Source organism: Epinephelus fuscoguttatus, linkage group LG23 (assembly GCF_011397635.1).
Source record: "Epinephelus fuscoguttatus linkage group LG23, E.fuscoguttatus.final_Chr_v1".
Classification (NCBI taxonomy): Eukaryota; Metazoa; Chordata; class Actinopteri; order Perciformes; family Serranidae; genus Epinephelus; species Epinephelus fuscoguttatus.
Genome location: NC_064774.1, coordinates 30,364,491 through 30,392,017, shown reverse-complemented (window position 1 = coordinate 30,392,017; position 27,527 = coordinate 30,364,491). Strand labels below are relative to the sequence as shown.

Sequence of the window (27,527 nt, the reverse complement as noted above, 5' to 3'; positions counted from 1 at the left end):
AACTCCTTCAAGACTGTTGGAAAACCATTTCAGGTGACTACCTCTTGAAGCTCATGGAGAGAATGCCAAGAGTGTGCAAAGCAGTAATCAGAGCAAAGGGTGGCTATTTTGAAGAAACTAGAATATAAAACATGTTTTCAGTTATTTCACCTTTTTTTAAGTACATAACTCCACATGTGTTCATTCATAGTTTTGATGCCTTCAGTGAGAATCTACAATGTAAATAGTCATGAAAATAAAGAAAACGCATTGAATGAGAAGGTGTGTCCAAACTTTTGGCCTGTACTGTATGTATATATATATATATATATATATATATATATATATATATGTGTGTGTGTATACATCCTTATATTGATGTATAACAGAGCTTTCATACAGCTTTGCACACACATTACTCTTCGATGGATTACTCGCGAACCCAGGCTTGCACAGAAATGCCACACATATCACATGAAAGTGCAGGAGCAGAGCTTTCCAGTGATACCACACACATCATTGTGCTGTCATCCCATCACGCTATAAATCCAGATTAATTGTCTACAAAATAAAAACCTGATGAATTTCTTTACAATCCATTATACAGATCTTGTTATCGGTCACTTCATGTAGTGAGGAATATCGTATCTTACCACGTCTTAGGCTTGCGTGTGTTTCACCATATACATTGAGGGGGACACGTGCCCCCCCAAAATGTCCCCCCAATATATAACTGAAACTGAAAAACAAATATTATCTTGGAGGACATCATTGCACTTGGTTGACTATTTTTCTATTATCTTAGATGTAAACACATTTTTGACTTGTGAATGAGTCAATGAAATTTCTTGCAATAATGAAAAAATACTGGCAATTATGTCCGCCTGGCACATACCACATGTTTTGGACAGCTGTGAAGTGACAGAATGTCCCACCATCATGGTTCTTATACTGCCAGATTCCAGAGAGTCTCCCCTCTTCATATATGGCAGAATATGTCAACTTCCAACGTGCTATGATGAGATACATGTAAAAATGTAAGAATTTAGTCACATGGATTTGTTTTTTTCATTGATATAAAAATGAATATAAAATACAGGCACATAGAAGGACATGAAATGATGGCAAATCTGGTTAGCCCAGATTGTCCTGAGAAAAAACAACAAGAAATAGTATGTGTATGTAGCCTTTAGAATGACTGTGATATGAGCTCAAAAGTAAAGGCAGTAAAAATACCCCAAAAAGGCCTAGGGCCCATAGGGTTAAAAATGGCTAAAATGTAACCAATCACTGTGGCTCCCCCTGTGGCTGAATGTTTTGTTTTTTTTTCCTAATTTTTGGTATGACTAAGTCATGGTATGGTATGCAGTACATAATCACGGAAACTGTCAGTATGTCATTCTGTCAGTCAGTCATTTTGTCTGTTCCACGTTTTTCTACTCACTGACGTGGTCAGTCTATGTGAAACTGCACATAGGCATTGAGGATTGGCATAGGTAGAAGGTGACAAAGCTACCAATGGGTATGGACTAGTTACTTTGATCAGCCATTGCTTGGTTAGGGATTTCTTACATGCCATCAATAATATTCTTAGCGGATATTTACCCTTTTTTCTCCATTCAGGTTCCTCCAATCTATTCAGGTACATCAATTCAAAATTAAATGTGACTTTGGTTAAAAAAACGTTTCAAGGATGCTATAAATTTTAGTCCAAAAAGGAACCACCAAGGGACACCCCCAAAAGATATGAAAGTGATTTGCTTCTTTGTTCCCACATGGTCGTCAACAGTCTGATTTGAGAAAGATTTTTTCTGGGCAGGAGTACAGAAGTAAAGCATGACATTTTTCCAACTCAGTTCTCCTCAGGATGGAGAGCTTGCTGTTTTCCATTGTTGTCTAATTATCGCTTCCCATTTCCCTCGTGCATCAGATTACCCTCAGTGTCCCTCTTGTTTTAACTCTAGATGTGTTTTCCTTATTTAGTTGTTGAAGGCCCAGGTACAGTTTGAAATGACCTTTTTATAAGGTTCATTCTCATAAACTCTAATAAATGTTTGGCATAGCTCATTTTCTGGGGTTAAGTTTTCTTTATTTTTTGTCCAATATAATCACTAATATTTAAGTATCTGAAAAAGTCTCGGTTTTTCAAACTAAATTTGTCCTCAAGCTCCTGAGAGCTCCTTGTGCTACCTTGCTGTATGAGAGTGCAGAATGCTGTGAGCCCACTGGAAAGCCAATCTTTAAATCTTTTGTCATGCTTACTAGGTATGAATTCTGGGACATGTGCAAACCAATATGAAATATCTGCTGCCTTCCTCAAGTTAAAATGTTTAAGTGTTTCATTCCACATTTGGAGTGTCTGTTTGAGAGTCTGTTGAGGCACTCTTGTCACTCTTAGTCACTTCTCCAAACTGAGGGTTTACTGACAGACATTAACTGTGGGTAATACACAGACTATGGATAAGTACTTCATACCACCCCACTTCAAAAAATCTGAACCATCCCTTTGAGGATAATTCTATTTTATTAAGACTTGGGTCATATTTTTAGAGATGCAGCCATTCCTATAAATTATAATAGGGTTGTACTCACAAGGTTAAATGCTGAATTCTGGAGCATCACTAAAGATAAGTGATCTTTCCATGTTTTCCTTGTCTTTTTTTCTCAATCAATTAAGAAGCAGCTAATTTGTAGTAAGTCAGCATTATCCTTTGATCTGTGAAATATTTAACTGTTGAGGTGCATCTTTTTGGCAGGTTAAGCCTTTAAACAACAAGCTTGACAGAAACAAATAAAAATGTCACTTTTGAAAAATGAGACAAAATATATTCATCCAATTTTTTTGTCCATGATAAAGATGAGAAGTTTATGGGACCAACCAGAAACAAAAACTTAAATTTGCATACAATATATTTGACTAAACAAGAGTTCACTGAAATGGAATTTTGAAGTAAAACAGACTAAAACATGATTACAATAAGAAGGAGGAAGTTGACTAAATATGAGTCAGTTGGATTTTTTTCGATCATAGGACGAAGGCCAACAAAAGACAATAAAAGACAAAATGTACAGGGGCAAACCAGCACACAGCACATGGTGTCTTTGTTCTGTACATGGAGCATGTTCTTTAGGTAACACAGCACCTCTATGCAGAAGCATAATTCAGCTTTTAGTAACAGGACACTGGCACATTGTCCTTGCCCCCTCTGCTGACTTGGATCCATTAATTCTTCTCATGTCCCAACCATCAGAGCAGGAGGATCCAGTCTAACTGCAAAGTGACCTTTTCTATAATACGACTCATCTAATGTGGAAAATGTTGAGTCAGCATTTTAAATGACCTTTTTGTCAGTGGTTGGTGGGACAAAAATATTTGCCTTTTCCCATGCCAGAATAATGAATGCATATCTGATCTATCAGTATTTTTATATAAACAACAGATCTAATGACAGTGTAAAGTGAAAGGAGTCACTTATGGTTGAATCCTCCAAGAATCATCCCAATCTCTGCAGGCTCGCTCGCCTCCTCAGAGCTTTTAACCTCTTTTAGCCAGGGTCCCACAGATCCTTAAAAACCTTAAAAGTTAGTGAATTGATTCATCTAAAAAAATTAGGGCCCAAGCCTCAAGCCTAGGGTGAGGACCCTATTGAAATGCAAGGAATTCTTCTTCTTACCTGAAATAAATTGCTTATTTCAGGAGCTCAACTTGCTCAAAAACTCATGATTCTTTCCACACATATCAGAACCGGTATAAAATTTGATATTTTATGAGTGTGATACATGTGTGGGATAAAATGGCTCAGTAGCCCCCCCTACAAATTTTCTACAAAGCACCCCCCGAAACTGGTTTTACCTACATGTATGAAACTTGGTAGACACGTGTAACCCCCATAACATACAAAAAAGTCTTTTGGAGCCATACCCTAAACTCAACAGAAATTTTTGGCCATTTCCCAGGGTCTTACTTTAACAGACTCCTCCTACAAATTTGATCTGATTGACTTCAAATTTTGTCTGTACCATCTATAGACCTTTGACAACAAGTTTTTCAAAGCTTGAGATTTCGTCGAACCACGTGACTGTAGTGATGCATCAGATTTTCATGTTTGCGCCATGAAACAGGAAGTGGTTAGTAATTCCAACATACATGTTCCAGTCCCCTCATTCCTGTGAATGCGATATCTGAAGAACACCTTAAATTTGACACAAAAGTCCACTTGAACTTAAAAATAAACTGATTAGAATTTGATAGTCAAAGGTCAAAGGTTACAGTCATTATGACCTCTCAAAAACATGTTTTGCTATAACTTAAGTCTTCATATGTTAATTATGACCAAATTCCACACAAATGTTTAATAGGATTAGATGATGAAGTGATGACATTTTATATTTACAGGATAAAGGTCAACTTAACTGTGACATCATAATTTCACAATGAAATACAAAGATTTAGCATCAAAATTAATTCTAGAACTCAAAAACAATAGTTTGACAGAAAAAAAATCAACTCAAGGTAAGCATACTACTGAAGCTCCGGGAGATTTTATGCACATCCCATGGTCTTCCTCATTAGACCTTCCTCAGTACCATAAGTTGCGCTGATAAGATGGACAACTGAATTTTTAATCAAGGGCTGATTAGGTTATCTTTTCCATAGTTTTGAAAGGCTCTCTTGGCTGTCAGTGACAGCAAGTCATTCTCCTCATGCTGTTAAAAAGCTTAAAGGAACAGTTTAATATTTTGGGCTTTCTTTCTGAGAGTGAGATGTGTCCACGTTAGATTGAGCCAGGCTAGCAGTTTACCTCTGTCTTCTTCCTTATGCTGAGTTAGGTCAGCGACTTCATGACTGCAGCTCTGGACTAAACACACAAATCATGCCAGAGCAAACTATTACTCAGCATTAATAGAAGACAATAAGAACAACCCCAGGTTTCTTTTCAGCACTGTAGCCAGGCTGACTGAGAGTCAAAGCTCTATTGAGCCTTGTATTCCTTTAGCCCTTAGCAGTAATGATTTTATGAGCTTTTTTAATGACAAAATTCTAACTATTAGAGGCAAAATTCATGACCTCCTGTCCTCAGATAGTACCTATCTAACCTCAAACACAGCTGTAAAACCTAATATATATTTAGATTGCTTCTCCCCAATTTCTCTTCAAGAATTGACTGTAGTGATTTCTTCATCCAAATCATCAACGTGTCTCTTAGACCCCATCCCAACTAGGCTACTTAAGGAGGTCTTTCCTTTAGTTAACATTCATATATTAGATATGATCAATATATCCTTATTAACAGGCTATGTACCACAGTCTTTTAAGGTAGCTGTAATTAAACCTCTACTAATTAAGCCCACCCTGGATCCAGAGGTGTTAGCCAACTATAGACCAATATCTAATCTTCCCCTTATGTCAAAGATCCTTGAGAAAGTAGTCGCAGACCAGCTGTGTGATTTTCTCCATGATAATAATTTATTTGAGGAATTTCAGTCAGGATTTAGAGTATCGGACAAAGGACTTGTCTCTGTACTTGTTTTATTAGATCTTAGTGCGGCGTTTGACACAATTGACCATCAAATTCTACTGCAGAGACTGGATCACTTAATTGGCCTAAAAGGTTCTGCACTAAGCTGGTTTAAATCTTATTTATCTGATCGTTTTCAGTTTGTTCATGTTCATAATGAATCGTCATTACGTACCAAAGTTTGTTTTGGAGTTCCGCAAGGTTCTGTGCTCGGACCAATCCTATTTACTCTATATATGCTTCCTTTAGGTAACATCATTAGAAATCACTCTATAAATTTCCATTGTTATGCGGATGATACTCAGTTGTATTTATCAATGAAGCCAGAAGAAAGTAATCAATTAACTAAACTCCATAATTGCCTTAAGGACATAAAAACTTGGATGAGCACCAATTTCCTGATGTTAAATTCAGACAAAACTGAAGTTATTGTTCTTGGCCCCAAACAACTCAGAGACTCTTTATCTGATGACATAGTTTCTCTTGATGGCATTGCTCTGGCCTCTAGCACTACCGTAAGAAACCTCGGAGTAATATTTGATCAAGATTTGTCTCTTAATTCTCATTTAAAACAAACCTCACGGACTGCATTTTTTCATCTGCGTAATATTGCGAAAATTAGGCCTATCCTGACCCGAAAAGATGCAGAAAAATTGGTCCACGCTTTTGTTACCTCTAGGCTGGATTACTGTAACTCTCTGTTATCAGGTAGCTCTAGTAAGTCCTTAAAAACTCTCCAGCTAATTCAGAATGCAGCAGCATGTGTACTAACAGGAACTAAGAAAGGAGATCATATTTCTCCTGTTTTAGCTTCTCTGCACTGGCTCCCTGTAAAATCCAGAATTGAATTTAAAATCCTACTGTTAACTTATAAAGCTCTAAATGGTCAAGCTCCGGCATATCTTAGAGAGCTCATAGTGCCTTATTATCCCACCAGAACACTGTGCTCTGAGAACGCAGGGTTACTCGTGGTCCCTAAAGTCTCCAAAAGTAGATCGGGAGCCAGAGCCTTCAGCTATCAGGCTCCTCTCCTGTGGAATCATCTTCCTGTTACGGTCCGGGAGGCAGACACCGTCTTCACATTTAAGACTCGACTTAAGACTTTCCTCTTTGATAAAGCTTATAGTTAGGGCTGGCTCAGGCTTGCCCTGTACCAGCCCCTAGTTAGGCTGACTTAGGCCTAGTCTGCCGGAGGACCCCCCTATAATACACCGGGCACCTTCTCTTCTTCTTCTTCTCTCTCTCTCTCTCTCTCTCTCTCTCTCTCTCTCGTATTCTATTACTGCATCTTGCTTACTCGGCCATTCTGGATGTCACTAACTCGGCTTCTTCTCCAGAGCCTTTGTGCTCCACTGTCTCTCAGATTAAATCATATCGCAGCGGTGCCTGGACAGCGTGACGTGTGTGGTTGTGCTGCTGCCGTGGTCCTGCCAGATGCCTCCTGCTGCTGCTGCTGCTGCCATCATTAGTCATTAGTCATACTTCTACTGTTATTATACACGACTATTGTCACACATGTATACTGCCAGATATTAATACATACTTTCAACATATTGTACCACAGTAGCCAGAACTATAACTATAATATTATTACTTTCAATAATGTTGTTGTAAGCTACTGTCATTACCTGCATCTCTCTCTCTCTCTCTCTCTCTCTCTCTCTCTCTCTCCCTGTGTCATATGGATTACTGTTAATTTATCATGTTGATCTGTTCTGTACGACATCTATTTCACGTCTGTCCGTCCTGGAAGAGGGATCCCTCCTCAGTTGCTCTTCCTGAGGTTTCTACCGTTTTTTTTCCCCGTTAAAGGGGTTTTTTTGGGGAGTTTTTCCTTATCCGCTGCGAGGGTCATAAGGACAGAGGGATGTTGTATGCTGTAAAGCCCTGTGAGGCAAATTGTGATTTGTGATATTGGGCTGTATAAATAAAATTGATTGATTGATTGAAATCAGATGACCCTGATCTTCTCATCTCAATCTCAGAAAGAAAGCGTATTTAAAAACAAAATCATCAACAGTAAAAGTTTCCTCTTTCATGTGTTTCAAGTATTTCTTCACTTTCTCTTGGTGTCCTGTTTCTGACTTGAACTGTGAACAGGAACGTCCAGGGGCTGATAAAGGTCATTGGACGGCTGCTACAGATGCAGGCAGACCAGAGAGACAGAGAGACACACTTCACCTGTCCCTACTCCATCAGGTCAGTCTTTGTCACACACACAGTAACTTAAATAGTGAGTGTATCATTGTTTGTGGCTGCTGTGCTGTACAATTGATGATACTAGACCTGTAGTTGTGATAACTTTATCAGGGTTATTTTCTCCAACTTGAGACAGGAGATGGGTGGGAGGATGCTCCTGATAGGTGGACTCCACCTCCTGCTGGGCACACCTTACATCAGTCCAGTTTAAAGTAGAGCATAGGATTTGTAGGACCAAGGGGAAGTTCTACGGTGACCCGATCCCAATAAATCAAATGTGGGACAAAGAGTATGTTAGTGTGGGACAGTGTGGGACATGTTACCAATGCTGAGAGACAAAAAAATTACCTGAAACTGTCATGTTCAACTGACTTCACTTGGTTTTAAGTAGTTTTTCAGCCTTTGTTGCAGCTGCATTTATTTTTATTTGTGGTACTCTCCATTATATTTCACCTTAATCTGCCTTGCATGTGACTTTGCGTTGACTTGCAGTTTTCCCCGTTGGGTAAAGCGTAGCAAATACAGTGACAGGTTCACCTGCATTTGAACTGCAAATGCGCAGTTTGATTGACGTCAAACAGCCCCATGATGACAGCCTTCCCTGCTTCTTCACAGCCACTGGATAAAGCCAGATTTTAGAAAAGCATCTGTCCTGCGGTGGTTTGACTTTTGAAAACTAGAGCCAAGCAAAATGTGGGACATCATCTCAATAAGTGGAACATGGGACAAGGGATGAAATTGCTGCGCAGTCCCACATAAATCACAACATCTGGTCCCCCTGGTGCTTTCACACCTGTAGTTGGGACTCAGGATGAAACTGAATTCTAGAGACTGACAGCAAGTCTTGCAGCACAATACTGCTTCCTATGTCTACCAGCCGTGACAATGTGCTCACGGCTGGTATTGTTTTCATCTTGTGAGCCTGTGTGTATAACATCGTGGTGTGATGTGGTCCAGGTGACACCGGTTGTATGGGGGAAACTACCACAGAAGACATTTTAAGTATTTTGCCAGGTGTTTATGTGTCTGTCCGTGGATAGATTTTGCCACAAGGATAGCATCACAGCCATGAAATATGCTGTTACAAAACTTTACAGGTGTAAAAGGCAGGTTTTAAAGGCTGAGATTGAAAATGGGTGTGGTCCGAGCAAGAAGGCCAGAAGTAGGGGGATAGGAAGGAGGGATGGGGCTGTCCCGACTTTACGCCCCTGGCCCACATTCGTTTTTAAGTGATGAGCCGCAGAGTGATCCCATCGCAAGGTAGTATCTAGTCATATCTGTGTTCTTTGGTCAAATTAAGAGAAAAATGACTCTGAGTATCATTAATTGAAAATGCAACTGAACTATTTTTTTGCTGCTTCACAATTAAAGCTTTTACATAACAAAGTAACCAGGGAGAGTTTATTGTGAAGAATCTAGAGGAAATTAAATGTGTTTATTACCAAGTAAGCAGAACTTTGTTAACGGCTTTTCATTAATAAAAATGTCTAGTCTACCAACACAGCAGGGAGGAAGAGTAAAAGAAGGAACAGCCACAGTGAGATGCTGGCTGAAGAGCTGCAGGCAGCAGGCTCTTACTGCACCTCTGCAAACAACTCATCTCCAACAGGTAAACGTCTTTTACCTGCTGTACTGTGTGATGGAGAAACACTCGCAGCAAAATAATGGGGGGCTGTAGTGGATCAGCCTTCAGCTTTTAAACGTCTTCACTCAAGACAAGTTGTCATCAGTTTAAGACACACCTTCAAGCAGGTAGATCTGTTGTAATAGAGACGCAAATCCCTACTATGCTGGTCTTACATGCCGAGTCAAACAAAGTTAGGCTAATCCAGCATGTCTGTATAAAAAAAATGGTAATAAACTGTAAAAATAATGGATGTAGAGACTGTGACGTCACCCACTGGTTTGTGGACTTGAGTTCAGCATCACATCCGTCATCATTTTGATTTTTTTGGAGACAGTAGTGACCATATTTGGATGAGAGGCTGAAGCTGTGTAGGAGTGAGGGGGTGGATCTGACTGAGAAGCTGAGGTCATTATCTGCAGACAGCCTGTCACTCAAAGTGGCACACCCTTAGATTATGTGTAACTTTAAGCCTTGATAAAAAAAGTAAATGGGTGAGTTACACAATAATTAATTCCCTGTACAGCTGTCATGAAGGGGGAAATTAGCTCTAGAGACCAAACTGTTTATTTCTGCTGTAAAGTTAAGCATTTTAACGTGGGGTTCTTTGGTGATTAACTCACTTTTGGAGCTAGCCTCAAGAGGCCATTTGAGGAACTGCAGTTTTTGGCACGTACGTGTTGGCTTCATTTTTCAGCCCCGGAGGTTGCTGCTTGAACAAGACTGACCTTTTGCTTACTGTCTACCAGAAGTCCATAAATGGCTTCCACTCCAGCTGAAATCAACCAAAGCTATGAATGTGCCTTAGTAGTTTTCAGCACACAGGTTTCATCTGTTTACGTACAGATCAAACAAATACATCTTGCTTATTTAGAGGTGTTGGTAGCTGTATGTTTGAACTTTGGACAGAACCAGGCTAGCTGATGACATTTTGACTTGTAACACTAGGAAATGATAGATGGCTGAGTTCCATTTAGCTGCTTCAGTTTCAGGGTCCTGGTATAGTGCTTGCTGGCTCACTGTCAGGGCGTAATGGAACACTTGAATAAAACTGAGCCTTCGTTAATGTTATTAGCAACACCTTCAAAATGTCTGCTGTGGAACTGGACTACGAGGGATTAGTATCCACATTTTGGATACACTCACTCTCAGTTTGTTTTTTTTTAATGTCGTTAAACTGTTGTTTACAACCTGTCTAGTTGTCTGACTGCTTGCATTTTTTGACCCGTCAAACTTCTTTCTAGCAATTTCTCCATTTGAGGAAATCTCACCAGTTAGTTTGACCAGTATTTTAACCAGTGGAAATGAAGGTCAGACTTAATTGGCAGCTTTTGTTACGAGACAGTTACCATACAGAGTAGGGCTAGTTCTCTGTGGTACAGGTCAGTCTAACTGGTTGAATATCAGCAGCCAGATACAGAGTAGCGCTGTGCTCCTGCTGGAGCCTTGCCTCCTCCCCCTCCTCCTCTTCCTCCCCCCTTACATCTGCACCTCTGCCAAGAACCCAGGGCCTCCTTAATCAGTTACAGCGGGTGATAAAAAGACTGTGCTGCTTTGTCTTTTTTTCCTTTTCCTTCATGTTTCCTTTCCTCCCTCCTGCTTGCCGTGTTTCTCTCTCTACCTCCACACCTCCTCCTTTTTTGTCCCTGCTCCCTCTTAACCCCTCTTTCTCCACATCTCTATCCCTTCTTTCTTTCTCTCCGACAGTCTTCTCCTCCTTCCCATTGTCCTTTTCTTTCTCATTCTGTCTTCATCGCTGTCTCTACTGTCTGCGTCTGTCTGGCAGCCTGTACCTCCCTGGTGGGAAGATGAATGTGTTGAGGGCAGCAGGGTGGCGCCGTTGGCCTGGCAGTCTGGCCCTCCATTGGTCGTCGGGCCTGGCACTGCTGGGTAACTGTAAATGCTGCAGGATTAATGGAGGATGCACACTGGTGCCCATTGTTGACCGTCTGCTCGCTGCTGCCTTGTGCAATCTGCCACTGAGACTCTGAGCCACTTCAGCCCCCAGCAGGATCAGGGAAGGTTCAGGGCTCTGTCCGCCACACTACCTCTTTTCTCATGTGATCTTAGTCTGGCTGTAGTGCTGTGGTTGGTCCTAACTGTCCCCTGCAGGCTTTCCCACATACTCAATGTATCTGGCCTGCCTGCTCAGGTACAGGGAAATAATAATCAGCACATTCGTATTGTAATTATGTGTCTGTGTTACAATTACATTGCGGACTGATATTATGGGTATAAATATAAATATAGGTATTTAACCTATAGCCATATTGAGATCCTCCTCTAAATGTCTTAGCACCTGTTTGTTTACAATAAATCTGGGTAGTTAGCATGAGTAACAACAGAAAGAGAAAAGGCCACAAACAGAAACTTGCCATCAGAGAATACTAGATAGAGACATCACAATTACTTGACTGACGTTGGATTTTTGATGTCAGTAATAATATCAATATTTAATCAGCAGTCAGTGCTCTCTGGTCGGTAAACTATGTAACTGTAGCCATGTTTCCATCAGCCTGTTTAGATGCACATCTAGAGGTATCGCATCGTAAAATTATGATGGAAACGCCAAAATTCAAATTAAAATCCCCTGATTCGCACAAATTAAAATACGCTCGCTTTAGCCAGGTTTTGTTTGATTCGAAAAATGTTGATTCGCAAAACGGGGGATAGAAACAGTTATGTTCGAATTAAGTCTGACGTAACGCACCTCTCTCCATGGTGATATCCACACTCTAGGTCGGGAAGGCGGTAATGCATTTACAAAACGTAGAAGAAGAAGAATGCGAGACTTGTTTTGTTTCCGGTTCTGCAGAAAACTCGCGCAAGTTCGTAGTTTTCACCAAAGTCCGTACATTTAATGGAAATACACAGGATTCGTATTTCTTTTAATGCGCATTTCCCAATGATTCGAATCACTTTTGGATGGAAACATAGCTTGTGACATTGTTTTGAATTGATAATTCTTTACTTACTGTTATCATGTGGGCTTGAGACATCACACATACAAAGTAGATGCAAAAAAAGCTAATGGAAATAAGTTTATAGGTAGTTTAATGCAGGGTTGGTGTAGTCTGAAAATTTTCAATCTGGTTTGATATTAGGCCAAACATTGTATCAGACCGGTATACAGAATTTGACCATGTTTCCAACTTGACTTGGCAGCTGCTACCAAGTGTAACATAATGACACCACGTCCCAACAGTAAATGAACATCTGACTATTATGTAGCATCGCGTTGCACTGAGTTGCATCGCATAACATCAGAGCTCTCTGGCCACACTGAATCCATTAAACATGCACTTCTGTACATCATGTAAACAAACCACGTACCTATTAGCTTTGTGCTTGAGATCATATTATGAATGTAACCACTTAAAAGAAGTGTAGTACTTGCTATCTACCTATTTTAAACAGAAAACAGTAAAACAGTTTTATATTGTGATATTTACTGGCAATAACATACAATATAGCAACTGCGAGTAGCTCAGTCTCAAGTCAGCTGCCACAGTAGTTTTGGTTTTTGTTGTGAAATAAGAAGGCATCTTATAGTTAATTCCTGAAGGCAAATCCATGAATCAGCCATTCCTCCTCCATTGCCAAGCTGTCAAAGTGAGTGACAGGAATAAATAGGAATAAGGCGTCCAGTAAAAGTTTAGCTCCAAGTGGCGCACCGCCTTACTCTGGGCCAGTTAGGACACCATTTTTGATGGCATCAAATCCAAATGTTGCCATATTGCTGCAGTATTAGTTTTAGTAGAGACTAACTCTACCATGTTTCCACTTGTTACTAAAAAAAAACTTTCTAGTTAACAAATATGATGTGCACAGCTCTAGTGGCTCCATTTGTCCGTATATAAACATATAAACACAATATTATCTTTATCACATTGTCATAGTGCTTAATTACTAATGCAATACAAGTTGGATTTAGCACTATGATGACATCAGCACAGGTTGCTGAAGTTGACAATAACAATCTATATGTCCCAGTTGCACAAAGTCAGTTGCAAAGAACACCATGATGCTGTTGTCTCATCATGAGCATGAGTTTTTAATCCTCCACTGTTCACTTTAGCTTAATCTTAAAGGTTTCCAGCCATGAGCTCAGGAGACTTTTAGTTTTTTTACACTTCTTAAATTCTTGGGCTGTTGGTGAAAAAATTCAAACAGTTCAGCTGAGTTGCATGTAAGGCTTGGCCATGTAATGTTGGCATCGCAGTGAAACAATTGTGGCCAATTATTAAATGAAATTATACTTAATGAAATGTCAACATGGTTTTCCTGTTTAAAAAAATAAATGAAGATATTTTCCTTCAGGAACCAAAGCTTCTTGGCCTTGGTTTTGCTTAATATTACATGCAATAGAGTGCTGCGGGGATGAAGTTTTTTTGCAGGGAGGCCGACCTGGATGTTAACAATGCCCTGGTTCCCCTGAATAAAAGCCAATGGGAATTTTCCATTGGATTTTGGATTATTGCAGAAAATAAAACTTTATAGGCATCTTACCAAATACCCATTCAAAAACACCTACTGACTTTGAGACAAGGGAACTGGAAGTGCAAAAATGCTAACTCATGTTTTACATTTTAGGACTTATTTTGTGCACTACTATATAGAGGGCTTAAGTTTCTAATGTTCTGTGCTTGTTTGGACTTTTGTCTGATGAGTGTAATTTGTAAGGAAGTTGTCATACATTACCTGTTAAAGATTGCCTCAAGATTAAAGGCTGCTGCCAGAGATTTGTGGTTGGTCAGGTTTTAGCGATGTTTGGCTCCTGTGGTGTGTTCAGATAGTAAATCAGTCCGTGTCCCAAACCCAAACTTCACCTCAGAGTTTTGTGTAACTTGCAAAGATACCCAGGAAGTAGATTGTTACAGCAGACAGATCTTACCTGGCCCATTTGTCTTCCAGCACTCTGGGAACTTGGAGTTGAACTCAAAGGAGGAAGGTCTCTGCCTTGACTTCCTGCCTCTGCCTTTGTGTGGCAGCTGAAAAGTAGCGAGCAGTGTGAGAGGCTGATGGATGGGGGCGGTATTGAAGTTGAGGGTTTGGACAGCCACAGGGAACCTGAGGAGGGGGGACAGAGATGGTCAGACAGATTACACTGTGTGAAGAGTGGGAAGAAGAAGGAGGAGGAGGAGGGGATTCAGCTGCTGAGTAGTCCATCCTGCAGGCTGTTACACGCTCAGACATTGAACTTCCTTCCTACACTTAGATAGGTGATGATTGATGGAAGGCATTGGTTAAGTGGACCTGATGGTGGTGTTCACCCCCCACACACACTGTTGTGTTGACCTCTGGTCAGTCTGTCGCTGTAGTCTTAACAATACACAGACACTTCACCTTGGATTTGACCTCAGTGTTTTGTCTGGACTTAATGGATTTGCAAATCCAGGAGAAAAGGAGGCTGTCTGTTGTTTACACTGTCAGGACATGACAGGTAGAGGATGGCAAAACTTGAAGAACTATTGGTATTGAGATAACAATAATCACAATTTCACTGCAGATATTCAGAAACATCCTGAAGAAATGGTGTGAATATTAGAGATGCCCCAATTAGAGGTCCTCATGGGTCTACTTGGACCCTAGGACCCAAGAACTGACCCTAGACCTGTACAGGTTAAGGTCCATGTTTTATTATGGTCAATCAGGTGCAAGTCAGAACCTTTTCTATTATTGCGGTCCTTGTGTCTATTGATTATTATGTGTGATAACCGTAGATTGTATAAAAGAATGGACATGCTACCATCCCCTGCTGGTTTGTGGACTCCCTATTTGAGGCCTTGAGTTTGGCTTTTCAGCTGTCACCATCTTGGTTTTTTGAACCCAGAAGTGACCATATTTGGACGAGAGGGTGGAGCTGTTGAGGAGCGAGGGGTGGATGTGACTCATAGCCTGCAGTAAAGCTTTGCAGACAGCCTGTCACTCAAGCAGTCTAGTTCTTTAGACTCACCAAACCAACTTCAGAGAACTAGCGGTGTTGAATGCCCCTAGCTGCATTGCCTGAAGTCGCTGTGTCTCGGCCAAGATGTATCACATGAACTCACTGCAAAGACTACAGCTGATGTCCAACCAGCACGTACGTTCTGCGCCTGTGCGAGAGGAAATAACTCTCCACAGCAGCAGACAGTCTGTACTTGTCATTCAAAAAGGGAAACCGGAAGACCATCTTAATGCTACTTAGCCAGTTAGCACATCAACAGCACAATCTAGTGGTGAAAGATCACAGCGTTTTTACTGTGCACCAGTGAACGATAACACAAACCATCATGAAACATTTTTGCAAAAGAGCTCAATGGCTAAAGAAAAATAATCTTGCCTCATGTTACAAGTTTGTTTTGGTCTCACTTCCTCTTGACTTAAGTTGTTTGTTTGCTTTTCTCACTTCTCTTCTTGTGTGCTGAGCTGAACTACCAACATGTTGAAACGGCTAAAAAGAAAAAGCCCATAAGGGGCCAACGGTGCGTAGCACACTGCACTGACTGGGTGACATCAATGGCCGACCATTGGCTTGGTGTAAGTGTCTTTAATTTTGCGTTACTTAAAGCCTTAATAAAATGTAAACGTTTTAACTTAGTCCTTGGAGCCAGCCTCAAGTGGCCATTTTAGGAACTACAGTTTTTGGCACTTCAACATTGGCTGCATTTTTCATCCTCTGGGGTTTTTGCTTGGTGAGACCCAAGTGGATCAGAGAGTAAGTTAGTTAGTATGTAACTTGCATGACGATTAAGGCTGACTCCAGATCAGATTACAAGAGCTAAAGTGAGGTGAGTTGAAGGCAGTGGAAAGTTCAATAGTGAGCCCAACAATATTCGCAACTTAGGTTAATCTTGTGAAAAACTGTTTTGATTCTTTTGATCGGCGGACCCTTATGGACTTAAGGAATATAAATAATCGAGGAACAGACGCATACTCAGACTTTATGGCTTCAAAGGAGTCACCACTTTTTTCCCATCTCTCATGTTTACCACACAGCCAGTAAATCTGAATGAATTATATTTGGTGCTCATGGTTTCAGTAAAATGAATTCAGCTTTTGAATCGTGGTAAATCTAATCGAACTAAGGATATGTAGTGGGTCTATATTGATGAAAGTTTCAACATTTGTATTTGTATCTGCAACCCTAAGCCGCTTAGAATTTTCGTAAACTGGTTGCCGGCGGGCAGGTTTAACTCCCAACAACAAAATAAGTGACAATAGAATAAAATATAAATAAATAATATATAAAAATAGACATCTGAAACATTACAGTATTTTGAATCCAAAATGATAAAACATTTTTAGCAGTAGAATGGCACATTTAGTAGAAATCTTAATTACCAGGTTTGTTGGGGCCATAAAATAGGCCCAAGACCAGAACCTCTCTCCTCTCGGGCATACCTAATTTTGCACCCGTGAAGACCTCTAATCTTAATGCAAAGGATTATATAGGGCCGATCCAGGCATGTTTAATAGGAGTGGGGGGAAAAATTGATACAGCATAGTATTGCGATATTTTTGTGTGGCAATATTGTATCATCGCACAGTACCAAATATACATTTTTTTAATTATATAAATTATTAATATTACAAATGTTAATTAAACTTTAGACAGCCTACTTGAATTATATAACCAATTGGTTCGCAGTCCATTTTGCTGCCAAAAAATAAATAAAACTCTGAAGTGAGATGAACAGACTGAGATGAACAGACTAAAAACTTTTATTAGATAAAATGGGTGTTGACAGTTTTCCATTGGGGACATTATTTGCAGTTGGAAACAGGTAAAAAAAATCCCAATATAATGCAATATATTTTATCGCAATACTTGGCATATTGCAACATTGCAATTAAAATCACAATAATATTGTATTGTGACTTAAGTATCGTGATAATATAGTATCGTGATTCCGATCCCTTTATAGTCAATGAGTCATCAGCTATCAGATGGATTGCATTGGATATTATTAGGCTTTCATTGTTGCCACACTATGATAATATAACTTTGATGAATAATAAATAACAAAATTCCAGTGTCACTAGGTGAACACTGTGCATCCTTACTGGGAGATCATGCTAGATTTTGACTCACTTGCTTTTATTTCACAGCTGCTCTATAATTTGATTCCATAGATAATTTGATTCCGTAGAGGCACTTAAAAAGATTTTACTTTAGGTACAAAAATCACTTACATTCAGTTATCAACCATAGGACGAGCAACCTGTGGGAGAAGTTACTGAAGTTCACCCCTCTGGGACCTCTATTCCTACAGTGCTGACTTTGGTGATTCTCTGGCTTTTCTTTCCTATCTACTATTCTGGGAACATCTTCTACAGTATGTCAGCATCTACCAGATGGATTGGATCCAAGCTGTGAAATGTCTCAACAACCAATGGTTGGGTTGCCATTCATTTTGGTCCGGAGATTCATGTTCCCCACAGGATGCATTGTGATTACATTGGCGATTCTTTAACTTTTCATCTGGCAGATCTAGCACCATCTGGGTCACATCTGTGGTCTATGATGTGAACATGGCCTTTGCTCTGTCCCGTTGTTTTGCAGGAGCAGCCCCCACCCATACATCACCGCGCTGGAGAACCGCGTGGACTGCTGGCCAGCTCTGCTGCTGGAGATTGATGACTTCATCCAGCAGGCTGCTGACAGGTTAGCATGGCTGCCACAGAGGCCTTGAACCCTCCATCCAATCACTCCCTCCGTCACTGCATGAATTTCAAAGCCATCTGTGGCAAGCACCCCATCCCAGAGAACTCATCACACCACTATCAGCTGTTGTCATGCAGTTATGACAAACACATCCAGACACACACCACGACACATACAGTTTTATTTCTTTTGAAATCTAAGGAAGTTTCAGTTTCACACGTAGCAACGACCTCTGAAGGCAGATTGATACAGGTCAACACTGTGAGGTTTGGATTGTATTGGATGTTCTTATCAACACACTACATGCTGTATATATTCTTCAGAAATGAACCAGCCCACATCACCATGCTGGCCCCCTTCCTGCAGTACCTCTACTGTGAACCTCAGAGGCAACCCCAATACGCCCTCCTGCGGCACAGTCTCCTCAGGGTGCTGCTGCCCATACGACCAGGAGCTGGATCAATCCTCCAGAACAAGGACCAGACGCAGGACTCCGCAGTGTCTGACAGCCTGCTACACTGCCTCTGTCAGCTGGTGCCACACATGCAGGTGACATGCTTTTTTCAGAGTGCATTTAGGCAATAATCCATGAGAGGCCTCAAATTATTTTTTCTCTCTTGAGTTCATTTTATATTAAAGACTATTGAGCAAAAGCATCTTTACATTCTGTCTTGCACTGAGAAATCTCTGCCCACAGGAGCTGATGTAATTTTAAGTGTGATTATGTAACATTTAAAAGATGAAATAACAAATGAAAATTGAAATGTGTAAGCAGTTAAAGGCATCGTTACTCAGTTTAGTCTATTCGGTGTTATTTCTGCTGTAGCCTCGCTTGTATGACCAAGCAGAAACCTCCAGGGCTGAAAAATGAAACCAATGCAGAAGTGCCAAAAACTGCAGTTCTCCTAATGGCCACTTGAGGCTGGCTCCAAGAGCAAGTCATTCCACACAGACCCCCATGTTAAAATGCCCAACTTTACAGCAGTCTACAGCCTGGTACAAAAAAAATACAGTTTGGTCTCTATAGCTAATTTCAACATTCATAACAACTGTACCAGGGGTGGATTTTTATACACCTCACTTGTTTAAATGTTAATTAAGGCTTAAAGTTATGCATAATTAAGGGCGTGGCATGGATGATGCTCAGCAAAGGGCTGCAGGCTGGAATTTAACCCGGCCGCTGCAGCAAGGACAGAGCCTGCTCTATCCACTAAGCCATCGACGCCCCTTCACTAATATGTTTTGAGGGAAAATGTGGTCTACTACTTGGTTCGATGAGAAAATAAGCACATTAAAATGTGTTGTGGTGTGTGTGATGGCAGGTGGACAGTGTGGAGGCGGTGCTGGAGCTGTGTGGATTTGTAGATACACTGCTTCAGGGTCTGGTCCCAGCCTGTGAGGAGCGCTGGAGGACTGAGAGAGCCGGGCTGCTTCTGCAGCTGCTTTGTGCCTGCCATCGCTGCCTCAAGTTAAATGGAGACTGCCGACCTCTTCTCAGCTTATTACAGCAGCTCCTACGTGCCTGTCAACAGGTGACACAGCAACCTTTATGATTCAATTGAACTTTACGTTCTTATTTTTTGGATTACTCTGGACAAGTCCATCATCAGTGTCACACACTTACACACGTCATAATTTGTGCTTTATCTAACCTTTATTGTTTCTATCTGTAGGAGCTGCCATTGGACGAGCTGCTGATGGGCGTGGCCCTGCTCCTGTTAGAGGTCCCTGCTGCTCAGCAGACCAGCCTCCTCAATCTGGGTAAAACCATCTTAGATAAGTCTGTTGTTGTGCAGCTGTGGGTGAGACACCCAGTGCTTGACACAGTCCAAGGGGCCCTATCTTACACCAGGCGCTCTGCGCTCAGTGCAACTGACATGCTAGTTTCAGGCAGACACAGTTGTCCTTCTCACAGCCAGCACTTTGTACTTGCAAATGCAAGTCTATTTTCTCCCTTGTGTGCTCATGGGCGTGTAGGTCTTAAATGAGGTGTGGTCAGGAACATTGTTGGTGTATTGCTAGTTTCAGTTAGCAGAAAGCAACTGCACCATTGGCCAACAAAAACCTTGTCTATACTCAGAATGGTGCTAGTAGTGTGTGTGTAGTGAATGGTGGTAGTAAGATGCGCCTACATAGTTCACAGTGTGCATTCACTCTGCTTGTTACACACATCGGGACGTGTGGATGGGTTGCAGGTGGATGAAATAATACATCGTTAATGAGGAAAATATGAATGACATCCTGTAATTAAAAATCCGACAGCCCGTCCATGGGCCCTCCTGAGTTGATAAATGATGATTAAGATATCTAAACAACTGCTGTGTTTATTGTTGTTTAAGTGGTTTACTCATGCGACCTATCTTTCGAAAGCTCTGCTCCTCACGGTGCCATTAATGCTGATCATTCCAAGATAAAACCACCACAGCAGGCTCAATAAACGCTTCTGTCAGACAAAAATAACAAACACTTATGGGTCAGTGACACTATGAAGCACCACAGGAGATTTGAACTCCTTACAGGCCCCACACAGTGTTATCAATTTACATAAATGATAAACAAATGGCTCCTATGTTGTCTTAAGGGGAAAAAAACAGTCTTTCTCATTAACTTGGGGTTTCTGGAAGTGTTGTTATATACAGTAAGCTCCTAAATAGAGATTTCCATCTTTGTTAACTTGTTTTTTACTCATATTGTATTCACACAGGACAAAACCTGAGAAAAAATACGCACAGTGTTTATTTTCGGTGATATTGTTATCTACTTTGAATGTGGACTACTTTGGATGAGGCTTCATGCTATGATCCCATTTTAGCTGCAGCTAATACCTCCCAGCTCTAATCATCTGCAGCATTATTTTTTTTTTCAAGACAGTATGCAGGCGAAGCTCAAAAGAAAAACCTTTATTTCAGTGTGTTAAAACTTATAAAACTCAATGACTGTTGGGGAAAAAACTAAACACTTTCACACGAGACCATGCATGTACTTGTTCTAAAAATGGAACAAGAGCAGCTTTCAGTTTACTTTGGGTATGCCTTGGATTGGTGTTTTAGGTAACTTTAGGTGAATTTTACAGGACCACAGCACTAAATACAACCCCTTTGCCCCTTGTGCCTTACTTTGTACTAGAGATGTACCAATACCAATTTTTCCTTCCCAATACTGATTCCGATCCCTGAACCTTAGGTATCTGCCGATGCTGAGTACCGATCCGATACCAGCGTGTAAAATAAAAATGGATGGGATATGAATTGTTGTATGTCTCAACTCCTAAAACTCTATGTAAAACATAAAACATTAAGAAATAAATACATAATAGTAGAATAAATGCCATAAAACTTTTTTTTAATTATTATTATCCAGTGTTGACACAGATGAAGACACAGGTTAAAGTGCAGCCACACAATTAGGTAAAAAAAGACATTTCAAAGGCTACAGTAGAATGCTTTTTAAACTCCGCTCTGTTTCCGTTTCGTTTGCCTGTAGCGTACGTATGCGTAATGATGTGAGGCATTACGTGATATTGCATTGGACATAGGCTGTACTCGCCGATACCTGATACCGCATTTTAGGCAGTATCGGAGGCATTTCCGATACTGGTAGCGGTATCGGTACAACTCTACTTTGTACCCAGATTATGCTCTGTTTAACCAGCAAAAGTAGAGTTTTACACACCCTTAATGCTCTTGCACCATGCCCCTAAGACCATGTGCTATCCTGCAGGACCTGATCTGTACTGTAACTGTTATTTCTTAGAGCGGTTCTTGGAAACAACTACACAGTTTGGAGGCAGTGTTCATTGTCCATTTAATGAATTCCTCTTGATTGCTAACATAAACTAGAGAGTCTTTCACTCAGTGCACTGCATACGGTTTGAATATGAGTCTACAGACAGGCATACAAGTCGGCACATTTGCACAACACTATATGGCTATGAAATAAGTTTGTGGTTCCTTCTTGAAACCTCAAATATTTATGTTAGTACTTACATGTGCCAGAACATTGCCTCTATTTTCATGATACTGTAATTAGTGCCAGAATACACATTTTTTGCCATGTAGGAAATCATTAAATCACAGGACCCACAAAATAAAATTTTAACGTGCACGGCATTGCATATAAATGTGATAAATAAAGTGTGATTTATTCATACATTATAGATTCTAGTTAAGCTACCATAATCCTTCCTTTCTACATAATTTCCCATGGTGGTATGTTTAAGTTCCCCTCTGTTGCTCTGTTGTTTATTTCATTCTTTTTGTTTCGCCTCCTTTATCCTTCTTTATAACCTCATTTGTCCAGATGGATTCTTTACCCTACATGGGATTTTGCTCTCCTCTCTCTTTCATTGCCACAGCACTGAGATTAGTCCCTGAGCAGGCTGAGCTGTCGCCCTGGTTGAGTCCAGTCCTGGTTCTTCCCGTGCTGCAACTTCTGTCCTGCTCGGGCCTCACCGAGCCGCTGGCTGACCGACGGACACACAACCTCAACCAGGACTTGGCCCAGAGCTTGCTCCGCCGCATCAGCAGAGAGACAGACAAACCCCGACAGGTAACACTGAGGCTGCTTCACTCATGTTTCCATGAGTTCTCATTTGTTGATCCTCTGTGTGTAGGCTCATTGATTGACTCTTAGACAGGTATGGAGGATCAGGTACAACATATTCCACACTGTTACAGAAATAGGACACATAGGGCAAGGTATAAGACTTACAGTGGCATGCAAAAGTTTGGGCACCTCTGGTCAAACTTTTTATACTGTGAGTAGTTCAGTAAGTAGGATGAATTGAGGATGAACTTAGTTCCAAAAGGCAAGAAATTAAAGATGACACATTTCTTTAATATTTTAAGCAAGATTACTTTTCAATTTTAATCTTTCACATTTTCAAAATAACAAAACATGAAAGGGGCCTGGAGCAAAAGTTTGGGCACCCTGCATGGTCAGTACTTAATAGCACCCCCTTTGGCAAGTATCACAGCTTCTAAATGCTTTTTGTGACCAGCTAAGAGTCTGTCAGATCTTGTTTGGGGGATATTCACCCATTCTTCCTGCAAAAGGCTTCTAGTTCTGTGAGATTCTTGGACCATCTTGTATGCACTGTTCTTTAGAGGTCTATCCACATATTTAAAATGGTGTTTAGGTCAGGGGACTGTGAGGGCCATGGCAAAACCTTCAGCTTGCTCCTGTTGAGGTTGTCCATTGTGGATTTCGAGGTGTGTTTAGGTTTGCTTCCAGAATTTGCTGGACTTTAACTGAATCCATTCTTCACTCTTCCTGTGAAATGTTCCCTGTGCCACTGGCTGCAACACAAGCCCAAAGCATGATCGATCCATCCCCATGTTTAACAGATGGACAGGTGGTCTTTTCATGAAATTCTGTACCCATTTTTCTCCAAACATTCCTTTGCTCACTGCGCCCAAAAAGTTCTATTTTAACTTAATCAGTCCACAGGACTTGTTTCCAAAAAGCATCAGGCTTGTTAAGATGTTCCTCTGCAAACTTATAATGCTGAATTTTGTGATGCAGACACAGGAAAGTTTTTCTTCTGATGACTCTTTGATGAAGGTCATATTTGTACAGGCGTTGCTGCGCCACTCCAGAGTCTGATAAATCTTCCTGCAGGTCTTTTGCAGTCAAATGGTGGTTTTGATTTGCCTTTTGCACAATCCTATGAGCAGCTATCTCGGAAAGTTTTCCTGGTCTTCCAGACCTCAACCTGACCTTCACAGTTCCTGTCATCTGTCATTTCTTACTGTAATTACATTACCAACTGAGGAAACGGCTACCTGAAAACACTTTGCTATCTTCATAGAGTCATCTCCTGCTTTGTGGGCATCAGTTATTTTAGTTTTCAGAGTGCTAGGCAGCTGTTTAGAGGAGCCCATGGCTGCTGATTGTTGGGACAAGGTTTCAGGAGTCGGGAGTATTTATAAAGCTTTAAAATTTGCATCCCCTGGTCCTTCCTAGTGATGACTGTGAACAAGCTATAGCCCTAACAAGTTAATTAAGGTCTGAGACCCTGGTAGAGGTTGTCTGAGAGCTCAAATATCTTGGGGTGCCCAAACATTTGCATAGTGTTCCTCTCCGTTTTCTCACTCTAAAGTTGTATAAAACAAAAGTAATACAATAATCTTGCTTGAAATACTGAAAGGCATGTTCCATCTTTAAGTTCATGCCTTTTTGAGATCAGTTCATCTTCTACTTACTTAACTATTCACAGTAAACGAAATTTTGACCAGGGGTTCCCAAACTTTTGCAGACCACAACATGAAAACCACTGACAGGTGAAGGTGATCATTGGTTGAAACCTTGGGCCCTGCCTTTTATGTGGATGCCACTTGACATGCTCCACCCACCCAAATACTGCTGCAGACCAAGTATTGTAAGGAAATTGCTCAACTTCAGCAAACACTGAAATGAAGAGACTCGGAGAACCACGGAGAAAAGTTACAGCCAGCGGGATTACTTTATTTGCAAAATACATTACATACGCATGAATACACGATACATTATCTGCCTCTACAGTACCCCCCTCATGGCAACGGCAATCCCAGATAGCAGTGCCCCCCCAGCAGGACAAGGCACCATGCCACATAAGATAAAAACACTCCGAAATGGCCTGAGGAATGTGACAAAGAGATGAAGGTGTCAATCTGGCCACCAAAGTCCCCAGATCCCAATTTGATTGAAGATTCATGGGACATGCTGGTACCCAGGAGGTATCCGCCATCCGCTGTGGGGCCTCCTTGGATCGGACTTGACTTTGACCTGTCACGGCATGGCAACAGGACCTCTGGGGGAGCCCTATGGTCTCTGGCACTGTGGCATTGGCGGTAAATCCTTTGAGTACTGTGGGTTGTGAGGTGGGGTACCAGCACGTCCCATATACAGTGTACAAATATGTGTGTGTGTGTGTGTGTGTGTGTGTGTGTGTGTGTGTCCAAAAAAGAAAAAGGATTTAGGAGTAGGAAAAAAATCCTATTTTTCCCTGAAACCATGTCAGTTATTTGAGAAATGAGTGACAAGTTGAATAATACTTTTACTGAAATAACATCATCTAGAACATGTTTCTCATGAGTCACGTTGTACGAATGAAAAATGTCATTTCTTCAAACAAGACACAAGGCTCCCCTGCAGTGATGTCAGGAACAAGAAAAGCTTTGTGATATTTTAGTTTTTTTGTTTTTTTCTTCTTTGTCACATCTCCATCTATCTTTTACTTTACATGTGATTTTCACTTTTTGAGTAAATCTTACAAATGTGTGGTTATGAAATCCACACAAATCACATTCATTCAGCTTTAGATTATTGCACCCTGCAGTCCCCATACGGCCCTCAGTAGGGGGTCACACTTTACTGATGCTTGGTAGCAAAGTCCAAATAGAGTTCAATTTTAAAGCAAACAGGTCAGTATCTGAAAGGAAAACATTATTATTTCTATATTTTTTACTTGCTGTAAAAACTACTTTATTACTGAATAGTTTTTGTTTTTTGAAACAACGCACTGTGCGTACACCAACTAGTTTCTGTTGTCTCTTTTTTGTTTTTATAGTTTTTTTTTAACTGTATTTGCATATTGCCGTCACCAGTCTATCAGTGACTGATTAGCAGCTGTGACACCAAAAGAACCCTGAACTTTGAGCGACAACCTTTTTAGCTTATGTCTCCTTCATGATATGGTTTAAACATGGGGACAGATACATTTTCAGACATTAATACAGACATTAATACACTCTTAGAAATAAGGAGAGCCTGACTGATTTTTGGGGCTGATGTCGATACTGATATCAAGTCCTGCATGGGTCAGTTTTTGAAAACCCATACCCACCCGTAAAGCTCAGTATCAGAACCGACCCGTTACCCGTCATTATGTCTAAGTCAAAGCCACACCAGCCTGCACCCTTTTATAAATGTCCCGACCCTAACCCCTAACCCGCACCTGTGATTAAACACACACAGGCTACAGTCACTCGCATGAAGCTGGGTTCTCTGTTCTTGAATTACAAATCCTGCTTGATGTCAGGATGGTGAAAACATTCCGTGCAATCACTGCCAGGTTAGGAAACATTTTAGCATGCTCTTTTCACCACCATAATACCTCAAAAGGATCCTCCTTGGGTGTCTTGAACTTGATGTAGGCTGCCACCTCATCCTCAGGCTGCAAAGTTTTATGGCTGGAGTCCTCCACATCGGTGACGAATGTGATGACGGGGTCAAAGGTTCAACTTGTGTCATTGACTATCGAAATTAAAGCTATTGTAGCTCGATAATAGTGGTTTAGAGGTCAAAATATTACACATCTACTGCACAGAAGATATACATATTTTTACTTGTTACACAGCTTTTTGCGGGTTATCTTCATGTTTTTCTGCATTACCTCCTGTTAAAAAAAAAAAGTTTTCACATGTGTACAGTACATATTGGACAAAGTATACACTGTTACCGATATATCTTTGAAAAACTAATATCGGCAGAGCAATATATCGGTCAGGCTCTAGAAATAAGGGTTTCAGAGAGGTTCTTCCTGAAGGGCCGAGGTTTTTCGGAGACACATTTGCTTCGAAGAACCCTTTTTTTTTTTTGTTTAAGGAACTGTTCTTCAGTAGTCTCGCCACCAGACAATTAGAGATCTCTGCCTTCTGATAGTCTGCGGACACTCCTTTCTAAAGTGTGTTTAACACACCGGAGAAAACGGCCGGCAACAAAGCAACGCCTCTTGCATTTTTGAAAAGGACACGCCCTCCTGGAAATGTGCGCTCCCCCTTTTCTCGTCCGCAAGGACACAAACACACAGAGAGAGCTTGAAAGTGGATGCCGAGAGATTTAACTCCGTTTTATCAAACGTGCGCTCAGTCCACAAGATTGTGGAAATGAAGGACTTACAGTGACTTGAGCCATTTTGTACCACTACAGGTGTTTCTAGTCGGACTATGTTTACGAGCACAAGAGTTCAGCGAGCCACCGAAGGACCGCCCTGCGGATTTACTATTGGTTCTGCAACGAAAGGGAGTTTTTTTAAACTCTGAAATTGTATCCGCCCATCTAAACACAAAATCAGGGAGAAAGTCATCAGTCTTTAGTAAAGCAAAGCGTCTAAAGACTGATTTGTGAGTCTAGTTCTTCAGGGGTTCTTTATAAGACAAAGGGTTTCATTAAGAACCCTTTTTGGAGGAGTGTTGAAAGCATGGGTGTTAAAAGATCCACCCTCAAATATTCAAATGTTTACCCATGTTTTAAATCAGTTGTCAGTTCATATTACTTCTTTATCTTTATCGTCATGTCACGGCAACAATACCACAGTCTGCCAAACTTTTTTTTTTTTTTTTTACGGTTACCTGGTACTTGGCATTTTGTATTTGTTTCTAATTGGGAGCCAAGTTCAGGTTCCCAGCTCAACTGCACTATTGAAATAATAAAGACTCTAGACATGATTGTGAACCATGATTGTTGTGGGGTGTGCTGGACCACATCAGCTCCGGCCCTTCAGGAGACTCATGGACCCCAAGGCTGCTGGACGTGGTTCTCTTGGCTCCAGGCCAACCATTTAAACTAAAACCTTTAT

General features: G+C 40.9%; 1 protein-coding gene across 2 annotated transcripts in view; it reads left to right on the top strand.

The window, feature by feature from the left end:
- Window positions 1-27,527, top strand: part of focad (focadhesin) — a 75,693-nt gene that overhangs the window by 9,454 nt on the left and 38,712 nt on the right. The window contains exons 5-10 of one of the 2 annotated variants that reach the window (XM_049568013.1): window positions 7,599-7,697; window positions 17,867-17,968; window positions 18,292-18,517; window positions 19,291-19,500; window positions 19,642-19,729; window positions 22,323-22,516. In XM_049568013.1, coding sequence (XP_049423970.1) covers window positions 7,599-7,697; window positions 17,867-17,968; window positions 18,292-18,517; window positions 19,291-19,500; window positions 19,642-19,729; window positions 22,323-22,516 — 919 coding nt within the window. Of the gene's footprint in view, window positions 1-7,598; window positions 7,698-15,053; window positions 15,841-17,866; window positions 17,969-18,291; window positions 18,518-19,290; window positions 19,501-19,641; window positions 19,730-22,322; window positions 22,517-27,527 lie in introns of those variants that run through there. The other variant, XM_049568014.1, reaches the window with a different exon arrangement.